This window comes from Nicotiana sylvestris, chromosome 2, assembly GCF_000393655.2.
Source record: "Nicotiana sylvestris chromosome 2, ASM39365v2, whole genome shotgun sequence".
NCBI lineage: Eukaryota > Viridiplantae > Streptophyta > Magnoliopsida > Solanales > Solanaceae > Nicotiana > Nicotiana sylvestris.
Window position 1 is genome coordinate 29,369,974 of NC_091058.1, and position 20,623 is coordinate 29,390,596.

The 20,623-nt window shown below is 37.6% G+C and overlaps 1 protein-coding gene across 1 annotated transcript; it reads right to left on the reverse strand.

Annotated features, from left to right (window-relative positions):
* Positions 1 to 18,747: 18,747 nt before the first annotated feature.
* On the reverse strand, positions 18,748 to 19,845 carry LOC104231643 (F-box/kelch-repeat protein At1g16250-like). Its single transcript, XM_009784673.1, has one exon. The coding sequence runs from the start codon at positions 19,843 to 19,845 to the stop codon at positions 18,748 to 18,750; it is 1,098 nt and encodes a 365-aa protein (XP_009782975.1).
* Between the last annotated feature and the right edge of the window lie 778 nt (positions 19,846 to 20,623).

Sequence of the window (20,623 nt, forward strand, 5' to 3'; positions counted from 1 at the left end):
TTTTCTTTTTAATTTTGAGGCGGAGGGAGTAAAAGAGATTGACATGTGATACAGATTAAAACAGCAAGGAAACTGAAAGGTACAAGCAATGGAACCGCAGAGTACAACGTTTCAGAGGAGGCCCATTAAATAAGCAGAGCAACTAGTAATGTCATGGGCCCTGGGCAGCTCCCTGGTTTGCTTTACTTTTTCCGAATAAAAACTGGGTCCAGCCCAATAACTCTTTTGCTTCTGTCTAATTTGGAATAGCCTCTTGTCTTGTCTTTCTTTATCTCAAAAAAAGTTTCACTATTCTTCTTGCAACTTTATACTTTTCAAAAGTAGTAAATTCTACCTAATATATATATATATATATTTAAATACTTCAGTTTTCATTTTCTTTTTTTAGGGTGTGGTTAGACTGTGATTAATTGAAGAGAAGGTAGAACAAAAGAATTCTGTCTATGTGAGTTCGATAATGATTTTGACCATTGTACTTCAATTACACAGTAAAGCTGTAACTTCAATCCTAGAATATATACTTCATTTCAGGGACAGAAACGAAAGTGGAGGGAATAAGGGGAAAGATGAAAGAGCTCTGACATAGAGATAGAGGTGTCTGCTTACAAATTTACAACATATTTAGCAGAGTTAGCCCTAATCTGTGTTAGTAAAAAGTAGTGGATTAATAATCTAATAAATGCTCAATAAATAAATTGACTCGAACACCATTGTTATCTTAGGGTCGTTAGGTTATAAGTGATAGAGATAATAATCTGGAGATAGAGTTTTAGATTATAGGTGTTAGCTAATTCCAAGATAAGTTTTACACAAAAATGATAAAATTAACCAAACGAACCGTACGTTATGGTATGTTGCATATAAAAATTAGTTATGAAAGAAAAGAATATATTTAGTGGAGAGGATGAGTTGTGGTATCATCACAAAATCTCATATATGAAGAAGACATGTCAGTGGTCCCTTATTGTGAATACCAAAAGCTTTCCTTTTGAATCTTCCACTACATGAAGATGACCTGCACCTCTGACTTGTATCAAATTATAGCCAAGAGAAAATTGAAAATTGAAAATTGAAAATTGTCATACTTACTGAATTTTCCAAAATTTTGTACTTCATTCTTGTTTTTATTATTATTGTTACCTTGCACATAGAAGCGCTAGACTATATTTTCACATTTATTTACCTTTCCCATGCAATGTCACACGGGGAGAAGAGTAGAAAAGTTAAATTTCTTATTTGTTCATCACATCGCTAAGACTCAATTAAAAACAAATTACAGTGAAATGTTAGATCATCTCTGTGGTCCCGGAAAAGCTTTTTTATCATACACGTCAGCAAAGGTTTTCCAGCTCATTATTCTTTATTTTCTGCTAACCTAGGGCCTAGCAGTAGCCGACATGTCAGCTCTAAAAATTGTCGGACTTGCCATATTTCCCACCAACAAAATGGGAGGCTCGCTGTCCCCACCTGTCAACGGCTACGATTTCATCTCATACTCTATTCGATTCTGTTTGTAGATATGATAATGTTGTAGTTAGATAAAATTATTAGAAAATGATATTAGGAAAAAGAAGATTTAAAAAAACGAGTTATAGTAAGTTTAAGTTTTTACTAATAACGAACATTAATATATGAGCTATAAATGAAATATTGATTTGAGTGTATATCTGAGGTGAGATGTAGATTTTCACAAACAAACTTTCTTCCTTAATATCCTTTTTAAGTCTCAATTTTAAAGTGTCAAATATTTTCCAAAAATATACTTAATTTTTTTATAATAATTTTGTGAAAGTAGAAAAAGGATTCATAAGTGTTAGAAAATTTGAACCACCAATGAATCAATAATATTGAGGTGCAGTTGAATCAATATATATTTGAAGTTGTCACGACCCAAATTTCCTACTGTCGGGATCGTGATGACGCCTAACCTTTCAGTTGCTAGGCAAGCCAACAATTAGAGATTAATACGCTAACTCTTAAACAGTTCAGTAAATAACAACGATTAAACCATAACAGATTTAAAGTAGTGTAGAATTTTATAATAACCCAAGTAATTATACACAACTACCCAGAATCCGGTATCACAATTCACAAACATTTAAGAGTCACTACAAATAACTGGTTGAAGGAAAGTACAACTATTTTCGAGTTAAAAGAAACATTAAACTGAAATAACTGGAAGGGGACTCTAGGGTCTGCGAACGCCGACAGATCTACCTTGGGTCTCCTGTGGGATTGAAGTCAGCAGCTCAACTCGGGTAAACACGGTCCAGTACCAAAATCTGCACAGAAAGTGCAGACTACAATAATAGTACAACCGACCCCATGTACTGGTAAGTGCCGAGCCTAACCTCGGCAAAGTAGTGACGAAGCTAGGACAAAACACATACATAAACATGTGCAGTTAAATAATATGCGAGCACAATAACAACTAATAGAAGCTAAACAAATAATAACGGGATGGGAAACATGCTGAGGGGATTACGAGATAAAGAATCACAGTTGTAGAGAAATTTAAACAGCTAGTACACATTGAGCCAGTAACAAAAAGTAAATACAGTAACGGAAAATGCACGACATCACTCTTCGTACTTTTACTCTCAACCTCACCATATAAACCAAATAAGAATGGCACGACATCACCCTTCGTGCTTTTACTCTCGACCTCACCATATGAATCAAATAAGAATGACACAGCATCACCCTTCGTGCTTTTATTCTCAATGATGTTCTAAACGTCAATACCACACAAGAGAGGGGGCGGTGATTTGTGTGGTACCCAATTTTCGCTCTAGAAGAACCTAGTTCTTCTAGGTGTTCTAACTACTACTGTTTGCGGAATAAAAAATACATAAAATAAAGAACACATAGATTTTTACGTGGAAAACACCTGGCTCAAAAGGTGAAAAAACCACGACCTACTACTCAGTAGGATTTTCCCAAACTTCCACTAAAATCACTGAGCCAAAACAGCATTTACAAAAACTCTTTGTAAACCTAAGGATTAACTTTAATCCCTTGTAGCACACAACCTCAATTGTTGCGACATCTTCAAGTTATCTTATAACTTGAACACTCAAAGTACCTAATACAATTGCTTCTATGAAAGCTGAAAGGTACAACTTTAAACCACCTACTACAATTGAACTAGAATAAGAAAAAACACAATGGACCTGGTTCTTCTATCTCATTCAAGTAGCTTCAGAAGTGCACACTTAAATCTCACAAAAATTGCTTGCAAAATCGTCTTGCTCTTTTGCTTTCAATTTAGTTTAACTTCTGCGTTTGTGCAATCCCTGTAAAAGAGAACAATCACTGTCATTTAATAGGTTAGAAATCAGAGTTTGATTGGGACTCAATTTATGATCTTCTATCGTAGTTGAGCCCTTGAAGATATCAAACTCTAACACTCTCTTTATCCGGATTGTGTTCTCTTCATGTAAGAAGACTTTCTCCCATTATCCAACATGCAACCTTTTCGATCAGATCAGGAGATATTGCTGCTTGATCAGTAGGACTTATCTTCTTCACGTGCATCTCACATGTGTAGGTTGATCATGACAGTGCTTCACAAGATGGACCTGGTCCATGACTGAGTTCATTTGTCATTCTTCAAAACTTCACCTGTTCTTGGGCCAACACTCAACCTCACCATATGAATCAAATAAGAATGGCACGGCATCACTCTTCATGCTTTTAACACTTTCCCTCACCAAAACAAGGAAAAATAATAATAGGAAGATAGAAATGACAACAACAAGTCTTATTTCAATAATTACTTCCACAATATCAACCTCAACTTTGAGTTAATACTCAATCATTAAAAAATCCGTACATATGATAAGAACAATCAACATAACAATAAACTAGTCTAAACATGGATAATATGATCACAGAAAGCTACAATTTTATGAATAAGACACACTAGCATGCTATGACTCAACAACAACGCATAGATACTCGTCACCTCACCTATGCGTTGTACTCAACATTCAAACACATAGAAAATAGGCAAATAAGACCTAATCCCTCAAGCTAAGGTTAACCACGGCACTAGCCTCGCTCCAATAGCCACTTCAACCACAGGAGACAGAAACTAGGAGTCCTAAGGCTTGGAGAAACTGGAGGGTTGAGTTTGGAGAAGATTCAACATGTTCTAAAGAATTCCATCATTCTTCTCCTTTTCTTTTGCAAGCTCAATTCTGAGATCATCCCTCTCAACTTCCACTTCAACCACATGAGCCTTGAGTCTAGAAATTTCAGCATCCTTAGTTGCACATTCCTGAACCAAAGTCCTAACCTTGCTGTTGATGGGTGTCCTCAAGGATGAACCAGGTTCAACTAGGATGGAATTGACTGGATAGTCACAAGCAAGAAGAGTTTTGATGCCAAAATGTTATTTGCTCGAGGCCATTTCCCATTTCTTCAGAGGCACATTGAGCCTGTCCAGAACTGTGGTTAGTATGAAGCCATATGGGGTAGCATGAGTCTTAAAACCATTTTTGACCATGTCTAGCAGTTTGACTATGAGGGCAGGCCAGTTCATTTGCTTTCCTCTCTCCAGGCATTCCATAAGAACCAGATCCATGTAGTTGGCAGTGTGCCTTCTCTCCTATCTTGGCAATAAGCACTTGTTGACAAACTCAAACACCACCTTGTGCTGAGGCCTCATCTCACATTTCTGCAGAGTTCTAGATTCATTCACATTCTCTGAATCACATAACCTTTTGGTAATTTCAAGGGCAGTGGGGAGGGAGTCCAGGCATGGCCACCTTTGCCTGGTATAGTCATCAAACCCTTTAGAGGGTATGTTCAGAATCTCTCCCAGTTCACAGCATCAAACTGCACTTGAACTCCCTTCACCTGGCTACTGACAACTCCATCCTTAACAACAACATTTGCCATAAATTCAATCAACTCATTTCTAGCTAGCCTACCTTCCATCTGAAGGACCATGTCCTTCCATCCCTGAGCAACCAGATAGTCTACCAATCTCATCATCCTTGGTTCCACCAGGTCCTTCAACAATCTACCTTTTAAGATTTTTCTTCTGCCAAAAATGGCAAGCTTATCTTGTTCCTTCTTCTTCTTCTTCCTCTTCTTCTTCTTCTCCACTCCAATCATCATCATCAGAAACTTTTGGTTTGTTTAGCTTTCACTGCAGATCTTGTCCTCTTGGCTAGTGTGGGTTCAACAGCTACAGACACAGAGGAGGACTTCTTGGAGGAAGTCTTAGATTTCTTAGACTTGGGTGTAGGAACCTCCATTGTTGTACCCCTCTCTTGATGGACCAGTTCCATCTCTTCTTCCTCAATAGCCTCTGATGATTCTGCAACCTTTCCCTTTCCCTTATCCTTTTTCCTTTTCTTGCTTTCTTCTAAAGCCTTTTGTAGATCAGCTTCACTCTGTTTTACCTTACTTCTCGTGGCTCTACCCCTAGGCACTGAAGAGGCAGTAGGTGTTGGGGATGAGGCTTTTATTTTTTTGGATGGCTTGGGAACATTTGGGGCTTTTGGTGTAGTAGCTTTGCGTTTCTTTGGGTCATAACTTGCCCTAACCTTTTTCAGTGGGTCAACCAAGATTTCTTTAGTAGATGAAACAGGTTCATCTCTTTGTTTGCTTAGATGAACCAACCCCTCAGCTGCTTTCCCAGAACCACTTCCCCTAACTTCATGCCACTCTCATCTAACCTATCTTGTGCAACCCCACATATAGCAAGAACTGCTCCCTTCCCTTTTCCCCTCTCTTCACCACATGCACCCTCTCTCTCTTTTTATTTTTAAGACTTCTTTTTACCTCCACTCCTACTCATCTCAAGCAACTCAACATCCCTAATGGGTCCAAACAGAACAAACCTAGTTTCTAAGTTTTCAACCACAGAAGAACTTACCTCAGAAGGAGATTCTAGAGTCTTTTCAGAGTTAGAAGACCCATGTCCATCTCCCTTAGTCGTGAATTAAAAGGATTCAGACTTAGAGCTAGAATCAGACTTTGAAACTGGGCTTTATTTCACTTGGCTAGCTTTCAACCTTTCATTTAAAACCTTCCTCAGAGCCTCAGATGCTATAGTTTTTCGAGCAAGCATTTTCTGCCTTCGAAACCTAGGTTTTGGAGATACACTAGGTGGAGTAGATGAGATGAATTTGAGGGAGATGGTGGTGGAGGAGTGTTAGGATGATCTTGTGGGTTAGACATGATTCTTCGTTTCTTGAGAGAATTTGGGAATTTTGGAGAAGAGGGCAATTAGAATTGAAGAGGAATTTTTGACGGTTTTAGAATTATGAAGAAGACTGGAGATGTGGTGTGTATTTAAAGCGAATTAGACATAAATAAGTAACAGAAGCCTTTTCAGGGGTCAAATAGAAGTCTAATCAAACTGAAGTTCCAGAATTTTAATGATAGATTTGGCTTCCCAAGATATTAGGCAAAAATTACGGTTTAGAGTTCTAGATGGACAGAACTGGTTCAATGCTCAACGGATAGAATTTTCTAGGAATTTGACAGGTATAGGACTTCTGCTCATGATTGAATTATTAATCTTTCTAATTGTGCAGAGTATAGAAAACATACCTGAGCTTTTATATGAACCCATAATGATGAACTAAGTTCTTCATATAGAACTCGCTTGAACAAGCTTCAAATGCCATAATAGAGAAAATGTTGTAAGAGATCAATGAGTCATATATACACATATCACAGGAGTATACTAATTAAAGTATGTTACTGAGTATGAATTAATCTAGATATTTACACAAGGTTAGAATTTCTAGCCAATTTTTTTTTCATTTTTTTGTGCATTCTTAGCTGGATCTATTAGGTGATCTTAATCATCCATAATTCCAACCTATTCCTCTCAAATTTTTCTCTACTCAGTGCTTTAGTGAAGATGTCAGCAATTTCCTTATCAATAGCACAGAATTCTATGGATATCAAACATTTCTCATAGTTGTCTCTTAGGAAATAGTGTCTAACGTCTATGTGCTTAGTCCTCTTATGATGAACATGGTTCTTTGTCATACTTATATCACTAGTGTTATCACAGAATATAGGAATGCAACTAACTTCAATGCTAAAGTCTACTAGCTGTTGTTTGATCCATAGCAATTGAGCACAACAAGAGGCAGCAACAACATACTCAGCTTCAGCAGTAGATAAGGTCATTGGATTTTGCTTTTTAGTAGCCCATGACACTAGACATGAACCAAAGAAGTGTGCCATACTTGAGGTACTCTTCCTATCCACTAGGAAACCTACATAATCAACATCAGAATATCCTACTAGATTGAATTACTACCTTTGGGGTACCAAAGACATAGATCAGTGATGCCTTTCAGATATCTTAGTATCCTCTTGACAACAGTCAAGTGAGACACTTTTGGATTTTCCTGAAAACGAGCACAAAGCCCTACACTGAAAACAATGTCAGGTCTGCTAGCAGTAAGATACAAAAGTGAACCAATCATACCCCTATACAACTTTTGATCAACTGATGAACCAGGTTCATCAATGTCTAATTTAGTGGAAGTTGCAATGGGTGTGTCTATTTCTTTTGATTCTTCCATTTTAAACTTTTTGATAAGCTCTTTTGCATATTTCTGCTGATGGATCATGGTTCCATTTGGACTTTGTTTGATCTGCAAGCCTAAGAAGAAGTTAAGCTCACCCATCATATTCATTTCAAACTCACTCCCCATTAATTTGGCAAAGTCCTTACTTAGCTTATCAGTGGTGGCCCCAAAGATTATGTCATCAACATATATTTTGTACCACAAGGAGATCCTTACCTTTTTCCCTTAAGAATAAGGTACTTTCAATTTTTACCTCTTTTGTAACCATGCTCCAGTAGGAATTTGGACAGTCATTCATACCATGCTCTTGGGGCCTGCTTGAGTCCATAGAGAACCTTGTCTAACTTGTACACATGCTCAGGACATTCTTTGCTCTCAAACCCAGGAGGTTGTTTTACAAACACTTCTTCTTTCAGGTAGCCATTCAGGAAGGCACTTTTAACATCCATCTGATGAAGAGTGAATTCCATGTGTGCTGCAAAGGCTATGAGGAGTCTGATTGCCTCTAGTTTTGCAACTGAAGCAAAAGTCTCATCATAATCTATGCCTTTCTCTTGACTGTAAGCTTGGACCACCAGTCTTGCCTTGTTTTTTGTAACTGTTCCATCTTCATCAAGGTTGTTTCTGAAGACCCATTTTGTACCAATAACTAATCTATCCTTAGGTCTTGGAACTAGATGCCAAACTTGGCTTCTCTCAAACTGATTGAGTTCATCTTGCATTGCATTCACCCAATATGCATCTTGCAAAGCCTCAACAACATTTTTAGGTTCAATAAGAGATAAAAAAGTATCAAAAACACACAGATTCTTTAATTGTGATCTAGTTTTGACTCTAGATGTTGGATCAGTGATAATGTTCTCAATAGGATGAGAACTTTGATACTTGTGAGGTTTTATAACCAACTGGTTTCTACTAGATGTTTCTCCCATGTTCTGTTGTTGAGGAATAGGGTTATGAACAGGTTCTTTTAGGGGATTTATTTCAATTCCTCTTTGATCAGTTCCCGATGTTAGGTTTCCCTGGATGGAAGAACCTGTTCCATCACCTGTTCCTTCTTTTGGTGCCACTTTGACTTGTGCTGAGGCTTCAGTCAAATCCTTTACCAATCCAATGACTTCATCTTCATGTTCCTGTCTCTCAGAAAGAATGTTAGTTTCATCAAATACTACATGTACACTTTCTTCTACACACAAATTTCTTTTGTTGAACACTTTATATGCTTTACTATGTGAAGAATATCCCAAGAATACTCCCTCATCACTTCTGAGATCAAACTTACCTAGGGAGTCTTTTCCATTATTGTGCACAAAACACTTGCATCCAAATGCCCTAAGATGGGATATATTTGGTTTTCTCCCTTTAAGTAACTCATAGGGACTCTTCTCTACAAGAGGTTTAATCATGCATCTATTGATAATGTAACATCCAGTGTTTACAGCCTCTGCCCAGAAGCTATGAGGCAGTTTACTAGAAAGAATCATACTCCTAGCCATGTCTTCAAGAGTCCTGTTCTTTCTTTCAACTACTCCATTTTGTTGAGGGGTCCTAGGGGCAGAGAAGTTATGAACTATACCATTTTCATCACAAAATTCAGCAAACTTAGCATTTTCAAATTCAGTTCCATGATCAGACCTAATTGATGCAAGTTGATTTCCTAATTATTTCTGAGTTTTTCTAACAAAGGTAGTAAACATGTCAAATGCTTCATCTTTAGATGTTAGAAATAGTACCCAGGTAAATCTAGAATAATCATCAACAAGTACCATTACATATTTCTTTCCTCCTCTTATCATGGTTCTCATTGGACCACAAAGATCCATATGGACCAGTTCCAACGACTTGGTTATGCTTACCATTTTCTTGTTTTTGAAAGATGATCTTACCTGCTTCCCCCCTGCACATGCCTCACAAACTTTGTCTTGTTTGAACTTGATGTTGGGTAACCCTATCACCAAGTCCTTAGAAACCAATTTGTTTAGCTGATTCAAACTGGCATGACCAAGTTTTTTATGCCACAGGAGGGGATCATTATCCAGCACACTTAGGCAGGTTAGTTCATTTTCTAAGAGAGTAGACAAATCTACAATGTAAATATTGTTAACACTTTTTCCCTGCAAAATAATCTTGTCAGTGGTAAGGTTAATCACAAAGCATTTAGTAGAGGTGAATGCTACAAGGTTACCTCTGTCACATAGTTGTGACACACTGATCAGGCTGTATTTCAAGCCATCTATCAAGTAGACATTCTCAATGGAGTGAGATTTTATCTTACCTACCTTTCCAACCCCAATGATCTCACCTTTCTTCCCATTTCCAAAGGAGACATTGCCTCCCCTTAAGTCCTCAAGTGAAATTGCTTCCAGTCATATGTTTTGAGCAACCACTATCTATGTATCATGTTTGGTTGCTTCCCTTCACTTGGACCTGCAAAAAGAAATCAGGGGTTAGTCTTAGGAACCCAAACTAGTTTGGGTCCCTTTATATGGGCAAAAAGATTAACCAGATTCCTTCTAGACCACCCAGGCAGCCTATTTTTTTTTTGAACAAAAGTTTTGTTCTTTTGACGGGCCTTTTATTTTGCATTACATTCATTTTTGTAATGGTCAGTCTTGCCACAGTGTGTGCAAATTTTGTTCTTAGGAAGAGTGAGGTACTTGCTTTTAGGATCCCACTTAGGTGCTTGATTCCCATAACCAAGTCCTCTTTTGTTGCTACTGTGATGTTCTTGTAGCCAGGAGAGTGCATCAGAAGCCTTGTTCCATTTGCAAGTTCTGTCTAGTTCATGTTTTACCTTCCCTAGATCTTCTTTTAATACTCTTATCTGCTCATCTTTCCTGTACAGCTCATCTTTCATTTATTCTAAGTTTTCTTCTAGGGTGAGATGTGTGTGATCAGCTTTCTTCTTTCATGTTCCTAGTTTCAGTTTTAAGTTCTCAGACCTAAGTTCTAGGACACTAGTGTCAAGTTCAAGAACCTGGTTCTTCAATTCAGTATTTTCACTTTCACTCTCATTAGCCCTAGACTCTAGATTTTTTCACTTGGCTTTTAGGATCATACATTCCCTAGACGACTCTTCCTTCTCATTGTTAATTATCTCAAACTCATCAATGAAGTCTAGCAGTAGCTCAGACAACCTTTCTTTAGACAAGAATTTAATCTTGTCTTTGAGATGAAGAATACTTACCTCTTGTTCATCATCTGATCCTCCGATGGCCATAAGTGCTTGTTCATCTCCAGCTTCATCTTCTGAGTCCTCATCTGATGTTTCTCCCCAGGCAGCAGCCATAGCCTTTGTTGATCTTTTGTTACTTTTTGGTTGAACCTGTTTCTTCTTCCTGTTCCTTTGTTCAGCTCTTTCCTTCTTCCACTCAATTTCCCATTGAGGGCAATTCTTAATCATGTGATCAGTCTTACCACACTTGTAGCAACCTTCATTGGTCTGTTTCTCAGGAGCCCTTGGTTTGTTGAAGATTTTACCTCTTGAAGAACTCTTTCCTCTCATCAGGTACTTTTTAAAATCTCGTGTGATCATAGCCATTTCATCATCCTCCAGATCCGAACCTTCAGCAATTCTGCAAGCTAGACTTCTTTCCTTCTTTGGTGCATCCATTTTCATGGTTTGCCTTCTCAGTTCATAGGCAGTAAGGTTTCCAATTAGTTCATCCGGCTTGAGGGTAGCAATGTTCTTTGATTCCTGAATAGCAGTGATTTTGCTTTCCCAAGAGACTGGCAGAACCCTTGTCAAAATCTTCTCAACTTTATCTTCTTCAAGAATAATCCTTCCAAGAGACTTAAGTTCATTTGTTAGTGTGGTGAACCTTGTATACATCTCTTGGATGATTTCTCCTTCCTTCATGGTAAAATTCTCATACTGAGAATACAACATTGTTCCTCTGGACCTCTTCACTTGAGGTGTTCCTTCATGAGCCACTTGCAAAGTGTCCTAGATTTCCTTAGCAGTGGTACAACTTTGAATTCTACTGTACTCATCTGGACCTAGTCCATACACAAGCCATTTCTTGGCCTTGGCATTCTTCTCCCACTTCTTCAGGTCTTCAGCAGTGCAGTCAGCTCTTGTCTTTGGCACATCTACTCCTTCAGCATTCTTCTTAGTAGTTACTAGAGGACTATCAATGACTATGTCCCAGAGTTCATAGTCTTCTCCTATGATGTGATCCCTCATCCTGTTCTTCCACCAAGAATAATACTGGCCATTGAAAAGTGGAGGCCTAGTAGTGGATTGCCCTTCCCAGTTCCCAGGTGGTGCACCCATGTTGATCTTTTCCTAAGGTGTTAACCTCTTCAAGGATAACCCGCTCTGATACCAATTGCTGTTCTAAATGTCAATACCATATAGGGGGGGGGGGGTAATTGTGTGGTACCCAATTTTTGCTCTAGAAGAACCTGGTTCTTCTAGGTGTTCTAACTACTACTGTTTGCAGAATAAAAAGTACATAAAATAAAGAACCGGTAGTCCTCTTTGTGAGTGATAAGAAGATATTTATCAAAAAATAACTGAGAGAACTGATCCCAAGTAAGATCCGGCGACCCAGTTGGTCTGGACAACATATAATCTCTCCACCATTTCTTGGCAGAACCCGACAGATGAAATGCAGCAAAGTCGATCCCATTGGTCTCCACTATCCCCATGTTCCGTAAAACCTCATGACAACTGTCCAAATAGTTCTGGGGATCCTCTGAAGATGTACCGCCATGTAAACTGGGAAAAGCTTGGTAAACCTATCCAATCTCCACAAAGCCTCAAAAGACATAGTTGATCCGTCACTGGTCTATGCTACAACACCTGGTAGAACTGCCCCAACTGGCTGAGCTACTGGAGTCTGAAACTGGGGAGCTATATGCTCCAGAGTATGAGTAGCGAGAGTCTGGACTCCTCCCCCAGCCCGAGAGACAGCTGGTGCTACAGGAAATGTGCCGGTCTGAGCAACACACTCCATAAGGCCCACTAGACGGACCAAAGCATCCTGAAGCACTAGGTGGCTATGAAACCCTCTATAACCTGAGCTGGTCCGGCAGGAACAGTCTAGGCTGGAACCTCATCATCAAACTCCACCTGAGGCTCCGCTACTGGTGTTGTTGCTCGAGCTCTAGGCTGAGTCCTGCCTCGTCCTCTAGCCCTGCCTCGGCCTGGACCTCTGCCCCTCCTTGGAGCTGTCACTAAGGGCTCTGGCTGCTGCTCAGCTGAAGATGCGGTGCATGTTCTCGCCATCTGCGAGAGAATAGAATAGAAGAGTTCAATTAGAATTGATAGAATAAAATCGCAAGACAGAGAAGAATAGAAGTGAAACTGTTCCTAACTCCATAGCTTCTGGAAGATTAAGTACATACGTCTCCGTACCGATCTTACAGACTCTACTAAGTTTGCTTGTGAATTGTGAGACCTAGGCAACCTAGTGCTCTGATACTAACTTGTCACGACCCGGATTTTCCACTGTCAGGACCGTGATGGCGCCTAACCTTACAGTTGCTAGGCAAGCCAACAATTAGAGATTAATATACTAACTCTTAAATAGTTTAGTAAATAACAACGATTAAACTATAACAGATTTAAAGGAGTGTAGAATTTTATAATAACCCAAGTAATTATACACAACTACTCAACATCTGGTGTCACAATTCACGAACTTCTAATAGTCACTACAAATAACTGGCTGAAGAAAAGTACAACTATTTTCGAGTTAAAAGAAATAATAAACTTAAATAACTAGAAGGGGACTCTAGGGTCTACAAACGCCGGCAGATCTACCTTGGGTCTCCTGTGGGATTGAAGTCAGCAGCTCAACTCGGGTCAACACGATCCAGTACCAAAACCTGCACAGAAAGTGTAGTGTGCAGTATTAGTACAACCAACCCCATGTACTGGTAAGTGTCGAGCCTAACATCGACGAAATAGTGACGAGGCTAGGACAAAACACATGCATAAACGTGTGCAGTTAAACAATTTACGAGCATAATAACAACTAATAGAAGCAAAACAGATAATAACGGGAGGGAAAACATGCCGAGGGGATTACGAGATAAAGAATCACAGTAGTAGTGAAATTTAAACATCTAGTACACCTTGAGCCAGTAACAACAAGTAAATATAGTAATGAAAAATACATGGCATCACCCTTCGTGCTTTTACTCTCAACCTCACCATATGAATGAAATAAGAATGGCATGGCATCACCCTTCGTGCTTTTTCTCTCAACCTCACCATATGAATCAAATAAGAATGACACGGCATCACCCTTCGTGCTTTTAATACTCTTCCTCACCAAAACAAGGAACAATAATAATATGGAGATAGAAATGACAATAACAAGTTTTATTTTAATAATTACTTCCAAAATATCAACCTCGACTTTGAGTCAATACTCAATCATTACCAAAATCCGTACATATGATAAGAACAATCAACATAACAATAAACTAGTCTAAGCATGGATAATATGATCACAGAAAACTATAATTTTATGAAAGACTCACTAGCATGCTATAACTCAACAACAACGCATAGATACTCGTCACTTCACCTATGCATTGTAGTCAACATTCAAACATATAGTAAATAAGCAAATAAGACCTAATCCCTCAAGCCAAGGTTAACCACGACATTTACCTCGCTCCAATGGCCAAACTCAAAGCACAATCACCGCCTTTCCCTTCACACAAGCCTCCGGACCAATAGAATCTAGCAAATTACCGACCAAACAATTTAATTTATGTCTTAGAAACTACCCACGATTGCAAAGAATTCAATTTAGGCCTTTTGAAAAAGTCAACAAAAGTAACACGCGGGCCCGCTTGGTCCAAACTCGCAATTCAGATCAAAACCCGATTACCCATTCACCCCCGAGCCCGGATATATAATTGGTTTTGGTATCCAACCTCAATTTGAGTTCTATATCCCTAAATTTCGAAATCTCTATTTTCTACTAAAAAATCCCCAATTCCACCATGAAAATCTTAGATTCTACGTTGAAATCTTGTAAATTGAAGTGAAATATTGAAAGAAATGAGTTAAGAATCACTTACCTATAATTTGGGAAAGAAGTGGTCTTTGGAAAATCGCCTGGAGGGTTTCTTGTTTTGAAAATTTTAAGAAATGAGCAAAAATTCCGTCTAAGTTAGGTTTTACACAGCTGCAGATGTCGCAATTGCGACCTGAGCTTCACAATTGCGAAGCTCGCAAATGCGAGAAAACCATCGTGTTTGTGAGGTCTCTTACACTCCTGCTTGCTTCGCAAAAGCGAAGAAATTCTCACAATTGTGAGCTGAGCTGATCGCAAATGTGATCGAATGGTCGCAAATGCGAAGTCTACCTTTCCCTTGTCCCCATCGCAAATGCGAAGGATTGTTCGCATTTGCGAACATAGGCTGACCCAGCTTCTCTTCGCATTTGCAATGAAATGCGAAGGATTGTTCGCATTTGCGAACATAGGCTGACCCAGCTTCTCTTCGCATTTGCAATGAAATGCGAAGAGAAGCTTGCAAATACGAACTAAACAATGGTCGCAAATGCAAAGCTTGACCTCGCATTTGCGAGGTCTGAGGCCTGCTACAAGACTAAACAACACCAGAAATTTTCTAAGTTTCAAATCACCCTGTGGCCTATCCGAAACTCAACGGAGCCCTCGAGGCTCCAAACCAAACATGCACACAAGTCTAAAAATTCATACAAACTTGCTCGTGAGATCAAATCGCCAAAATAACAACTAGAACTATGAATTTAGCATCAAATCGAATGAAATTCTCAAGAACACTTTGAAATTTCTTTTTCTCAAGCGGACGTCCAAATCACGTCAAACCAACTCCGTTTCTCACCAAATTTTACAGACATGACTTAAATATTATATTGAACCTGTACCGGGCTCCGAAACCAAAATACGGACCCGATACCAACACGATCATACATTAACCAAATTCTTAAAACCATTAGATTTTCAGATTTTTAATTTTCATCAAAAATTGATTTCTCAAGCTTGGGACCTCAGAATTCGATTCCGGGCATATGCCCAAGTCCCATATTTCGATACGGACCCACCAGGACTGTCAAGACGCGAGTCCGGGTCCGTTTACTCAAAATGTTGACCGAAGTCAACTAAATCAACTTTTAAAGGCAAAAATTATTATTTTCATCAACTTTCAACATTAAAGATTTCCTGAAACTCGCTCGAACTGCGCACGCAAATCGAGGAGGAATAAAATGAGGTTTCAAAGATCTCGGAACCCAGAATCGAGTTCTAAAACATATGATGACTCTACAGAAGTTGAAATTGATAAAAAGTTAGTGATTTTTTTTTTGTTTGGACATTAAATTCTGTAGAGGTTTATTAATAAAAATTAAAGATTTCACTTGAAATTAAATAGCATGTCCAAGCGAAGTTCGCAAATACACAAAAAATATCAAGTTGCAAAGGTGAATTTATCTTTTTCCTTTTGAAGTGAAATAGGTTGGTAAAGATTATAAGTTAAATGAGTCAAAAGAGCGAAGACGCATGCGCAAGAACAAGAGCACACGTGAGATAGCGTGCGGCAGTGAATAAAACTTTTACGTGCGCTTATATAAATTTCACCGATTGGGATGTGGTCAAACATCTCGTGGTACCAGTGGCTCGTGAGAGACTCAGCCAATGAGCTTTTAAGTCAGGGTTAAGTTGAATCTACTCCTTTTAGTGGTTGTGTTTACGGCTTGTTTGGATGGTCGTTATACGTGGTATTGTATCGTATTGTTACTTTAAATATAATATTTGTTTTGATTATTACTTTAAATACAATGTTTGTTTTGATTGTTACTTAAATTTTATTATATCGTATCGTTAAATTTATCGTTACATAACGACGAAATGTGCCAATTTATGTAACGACCGATTTGGTGTGATCGCGTTGTTACCTTGTCTTTTTCTCTCAATATCACCCTTTATTATTATTAAATTATTTTATTTTATCATTTACCCTACTTTTTTATATAGTAATTTTACCTTGTATCATAATTTTTCTTTATAATATTGCAAGCTTATTCTTCACATTGCTGGTGCGTGATATCATGAAATGATGGCAAACGACACAATTTATCCAAACATTGTATTTATCAAACGATACAGTACAATACAATACAATACAATACAATACAATACGATACGATACATTATGAAACGATGCGTAACAACCATCCAAACAAGCTGGGGGCAAAGGGAAAGTGTTACCTACGAGTTCAGACGAATTCAGTAGTTTGTTGCTTAGATATTACTCTCTTCGGTCCACAATAAATGATCAATTTTCTTTGGGCACACCAATTAAAGAAATACTAAATTCTAGACGAAAATAATTAGTGTGACTAAACTACCCTTAATTAAATATTGCATCATAGTTATAATAGCACTTATTTCTCTTCTCAAATGTGAGGATTGGACCAAAAGAAAAAAGCAAATGGTCACTTGTTGTGTACCGGATGAAGCATATTTGTATTAGAAAATCTATTAAATAAGTATAAATAATTAATTGCGAACCCAATAACTAACAAACTATGAGTTCAATTGCAAATTCTGAACCCATAAACTAAATTCTGCCTCCGCTTTTGATTGTGTTTTGATTTTTTTTCTTTTGGCGAAAAGTTATACAAAAAATTTATTTATTTTTCTTGAAGAAGTTCTTTTTTTCTTAAAAAAATTATTAATTTTTTGATGATATTATTGCCAGTTGAGGTCAGGAAACATGTCAAAACTGAATGAAAAACATTGTACATAGAGTATCTTAAAAAATGGTGATAGCTACAGCGCGAACGATTGGGAAAAATTCTCACTGTTTGTCCCTTGGCACCCTGGCAAGTGGTCATCGATTGGCCGATTCTGAGAAAAAAGGGATAAAATGCTTCAGTCTTTTCTCTTCTTTTAATGATGTTTTTGCTTTTTGAGTCAATTGCAACTCTCTTTGGATGCTGAAAGATAAAAGTAAAAAAGTTGGTCATTGTTTTGCATCTCTTTTTGATCCTATATAGGCCAATCTATGTCGGATCAATCATTCTCTTCGTTCGATTGTTGGAATTTGAAATATATAGACATTACTAATAAAATGATATACTTCGTCATAATGCTAAAAAATAAAAAATAAAACCTTCTTTAAAAAAAATTTGAGAATTTGGAGCTCACTGCACAGATACTGTTTGTGTTAAAGGGAAGAGAGAAGTAAAAAGGAAGCTGAACTTTAGTTTTATCCTTTTATACCTCTTCTTTAGGCAAGATCCATGAAAATAGGCAATTGGGGACATCATTGGTTCTTGGAAGACTAGTGAATTGATTGCAGACAAGCTGAAAAGCAGTTAATTGTATAGTTAACACTAATGAGTGTCGCCCAATCTTCTAATCTAGTACTAAGGCAAATCCCCAAAAAGAAATGAAAGAAAATGGTTGCCATGCTAGAGCCTTTTTATTTTAATTTTGTGGTCCTGAATGGTTTTTGGGATTTTGAAGAAAAAATCACTTCAATAAAAAAACCCTGCTTTATAAATTAAGGAGGACCATTGGTCCAGCAGCAACATCATTTATTGGCTAATAGAAATGCCATACAAAGCCTAAGATCTACTAGTGCAAGGAGCCTAGAAAGACAAACCAAATCATGTTTTTTTCCCTATTTTGAACAAACATAGTAGTAATATTTTTGATTTTTCCTCTAGTGAGGGGAAAAGCAATTTCCCCACGTTTTCTTGGAGATGATTAAAGAATTTATTGAAAAAGAAGAAAGAATCAAAGCGTTGAGTACGGTAGTTAAACTGTACTTTCCGGTCCAAAATAAGTGATTTTTTTGGTTATTTTCACACATATTAAGAAATTCATCTTTTAATATTATTTAGCAATAAAATTGACCATATTAACCTTTACTGTCTCTTCACATAAACACTTCTAACACGTACTCCAACATTAATTACTCCAAGGACAATGTAGGAAAAAATAATTAATTCATTCTTGAAATCTGGAAAAATTATTTATTTTGGACCATAAGAAAAAAGCCAATAGATCACTTATTTTGGACCGAAGGAAGTAATAGATTTATTATGCGCAATCTTACCTTATATTTCTACACTAAAAAAAAATCAAAAGTTGCGAGATAAGATTGTACAGTATCTAGATGGTCCAATATTTTGTCCCTTTGTTGCTTGGGCAAGTCTCAAACTCTAAGAGAGTTGGACAACACAACAATGACTACATAGCTCTCTTTCTCCTTCCTCTTGTATTGGCTCAAAGCTCTTCCATTCACCTCCTGTTGCTGACGTGTCAAATGCATAAACCACTGATGTAGTCATTGATGGATTATCGACCGTCCGATAACCAGCGAAGAAATACAAACGTGTCCCAAGTGGGACCATTGTTAAGTATAGTCGATGAATTGGTTGTCCATTTTCTTCAAAGGGAAAAATATTCTTTTGTGAACCTTCAACCATATACCATATATTAAGTTTCCCATCATAAACCTCAATATGACCTTTCCATGCATTAAGGCAATCCCCAGAGCTAAATAACCTACCATTTACCTCAACTATTTGATTAGCTGGCACATCCAATTGCCACATCCCTGCCACAAGGTCCCACTGTCCCCTTGACGTGTCATACAGCTCAGCCGAACAACGATCCACGTATTGCGAAAAACCTCCACCTTGGACAAATCCACCAACCACGTGGATTTTCCCTTGCCACGTCACACCTACACATTTGCATCTTGATCTATTCATATTTGGCAATTGAGTCCATTCATCAACTAAGGGATGATAAACTTCAGATAATGAAGTACCCCTAGCACTACCTAATGTTGATTGTCCTCCAGCTACATAAATCTTATTGTCTTTAACAACATATGCAAAACTGTAACGTGGTACATTGAGTTGTGCACATTTTGACCATTGATTAGAAGTAATGTCATAACGTAACACCGATGATAGTACGTTAATATCACTATCGAAAAACTCATCGTTTTCATATTGAGCATTTTGAGTTTTTTCTTTTCGACAAAGTCGACCACCTATAATGTAAATTGAGCTTGAAATTGAAACCATAGCGAAGTCCTTGAGCACATGGTTTTCGGGAAAATCGGGAATCGAAGTAACATAACTCCAAGTGTTGTTAGAAGGATCATAACATGCTATCCAGTTTGTAACAGTGACATCATTTGTTACGATAGTTGAAGAAAATGAGGCAAAAATAGAGTACCTTGATGTGGAATTTTCTGGCGATTGTGGTGCTGCTCGAGATGGGGAAGGGAAGGAAAGAGAACCCATAAGTTTGAAGGGAAAAAAACTTATCCGCACTCGGTGTTTTCAAATCAGAAGATGATAAGAGTGGTAGTAATTAACTAAGGTTATATTCAAAGGATGAGATATATGTTCAACTTCATATATGTAAGATTTTCAGTGATTAGGACGGATAACACAATGAAAAATTGTTTGTTAGCATTGTTAAGTATAGGTGTCCAATGTTTGCAATTGTATGTTATATCATCATGATTACTAGTTTTTAATGTTATAGAATTTATCGAAAATTTTGACTGTTTCTGATTGTTTGTTATTAATTACATGGCACAAGCCTAAGGCGGCTATCATTAATTAAGAGAATATTCTTAATAAGATCAAGTATACGAAGTCAAGGTTTTCTAGCAAATCTAAAAGAAGAAAACCTTGTGCTTTAATTTACATTGGTTTTGGTTTATGTAATCATAGCATCAACAATGAGAAACATCAAACAATTGCTTCACACGTAGCCTGTTAATCTTGTCTTTCATGAACTCTTTCGTGCCATATAATATGTGCATTAATGGAATTGCATTTCTGTTTCTAAAAAAGAAATTTAAAACCATGCTTATAAGAAATAAAAGAGAGTAAAATACAGGAAAAGGGGGAATCGAAATTTTCCCATAGCAATTATGCATCACTAAAGATGGGAAAAAATTTACTACTTATTAAATTTCTAGCTAGAAGTAGATGACTGAGATGATCATGGCATGCTTGTCGTCCATTATATTTTATATATTTATGCAATAAATCACGTACTAACAATAGG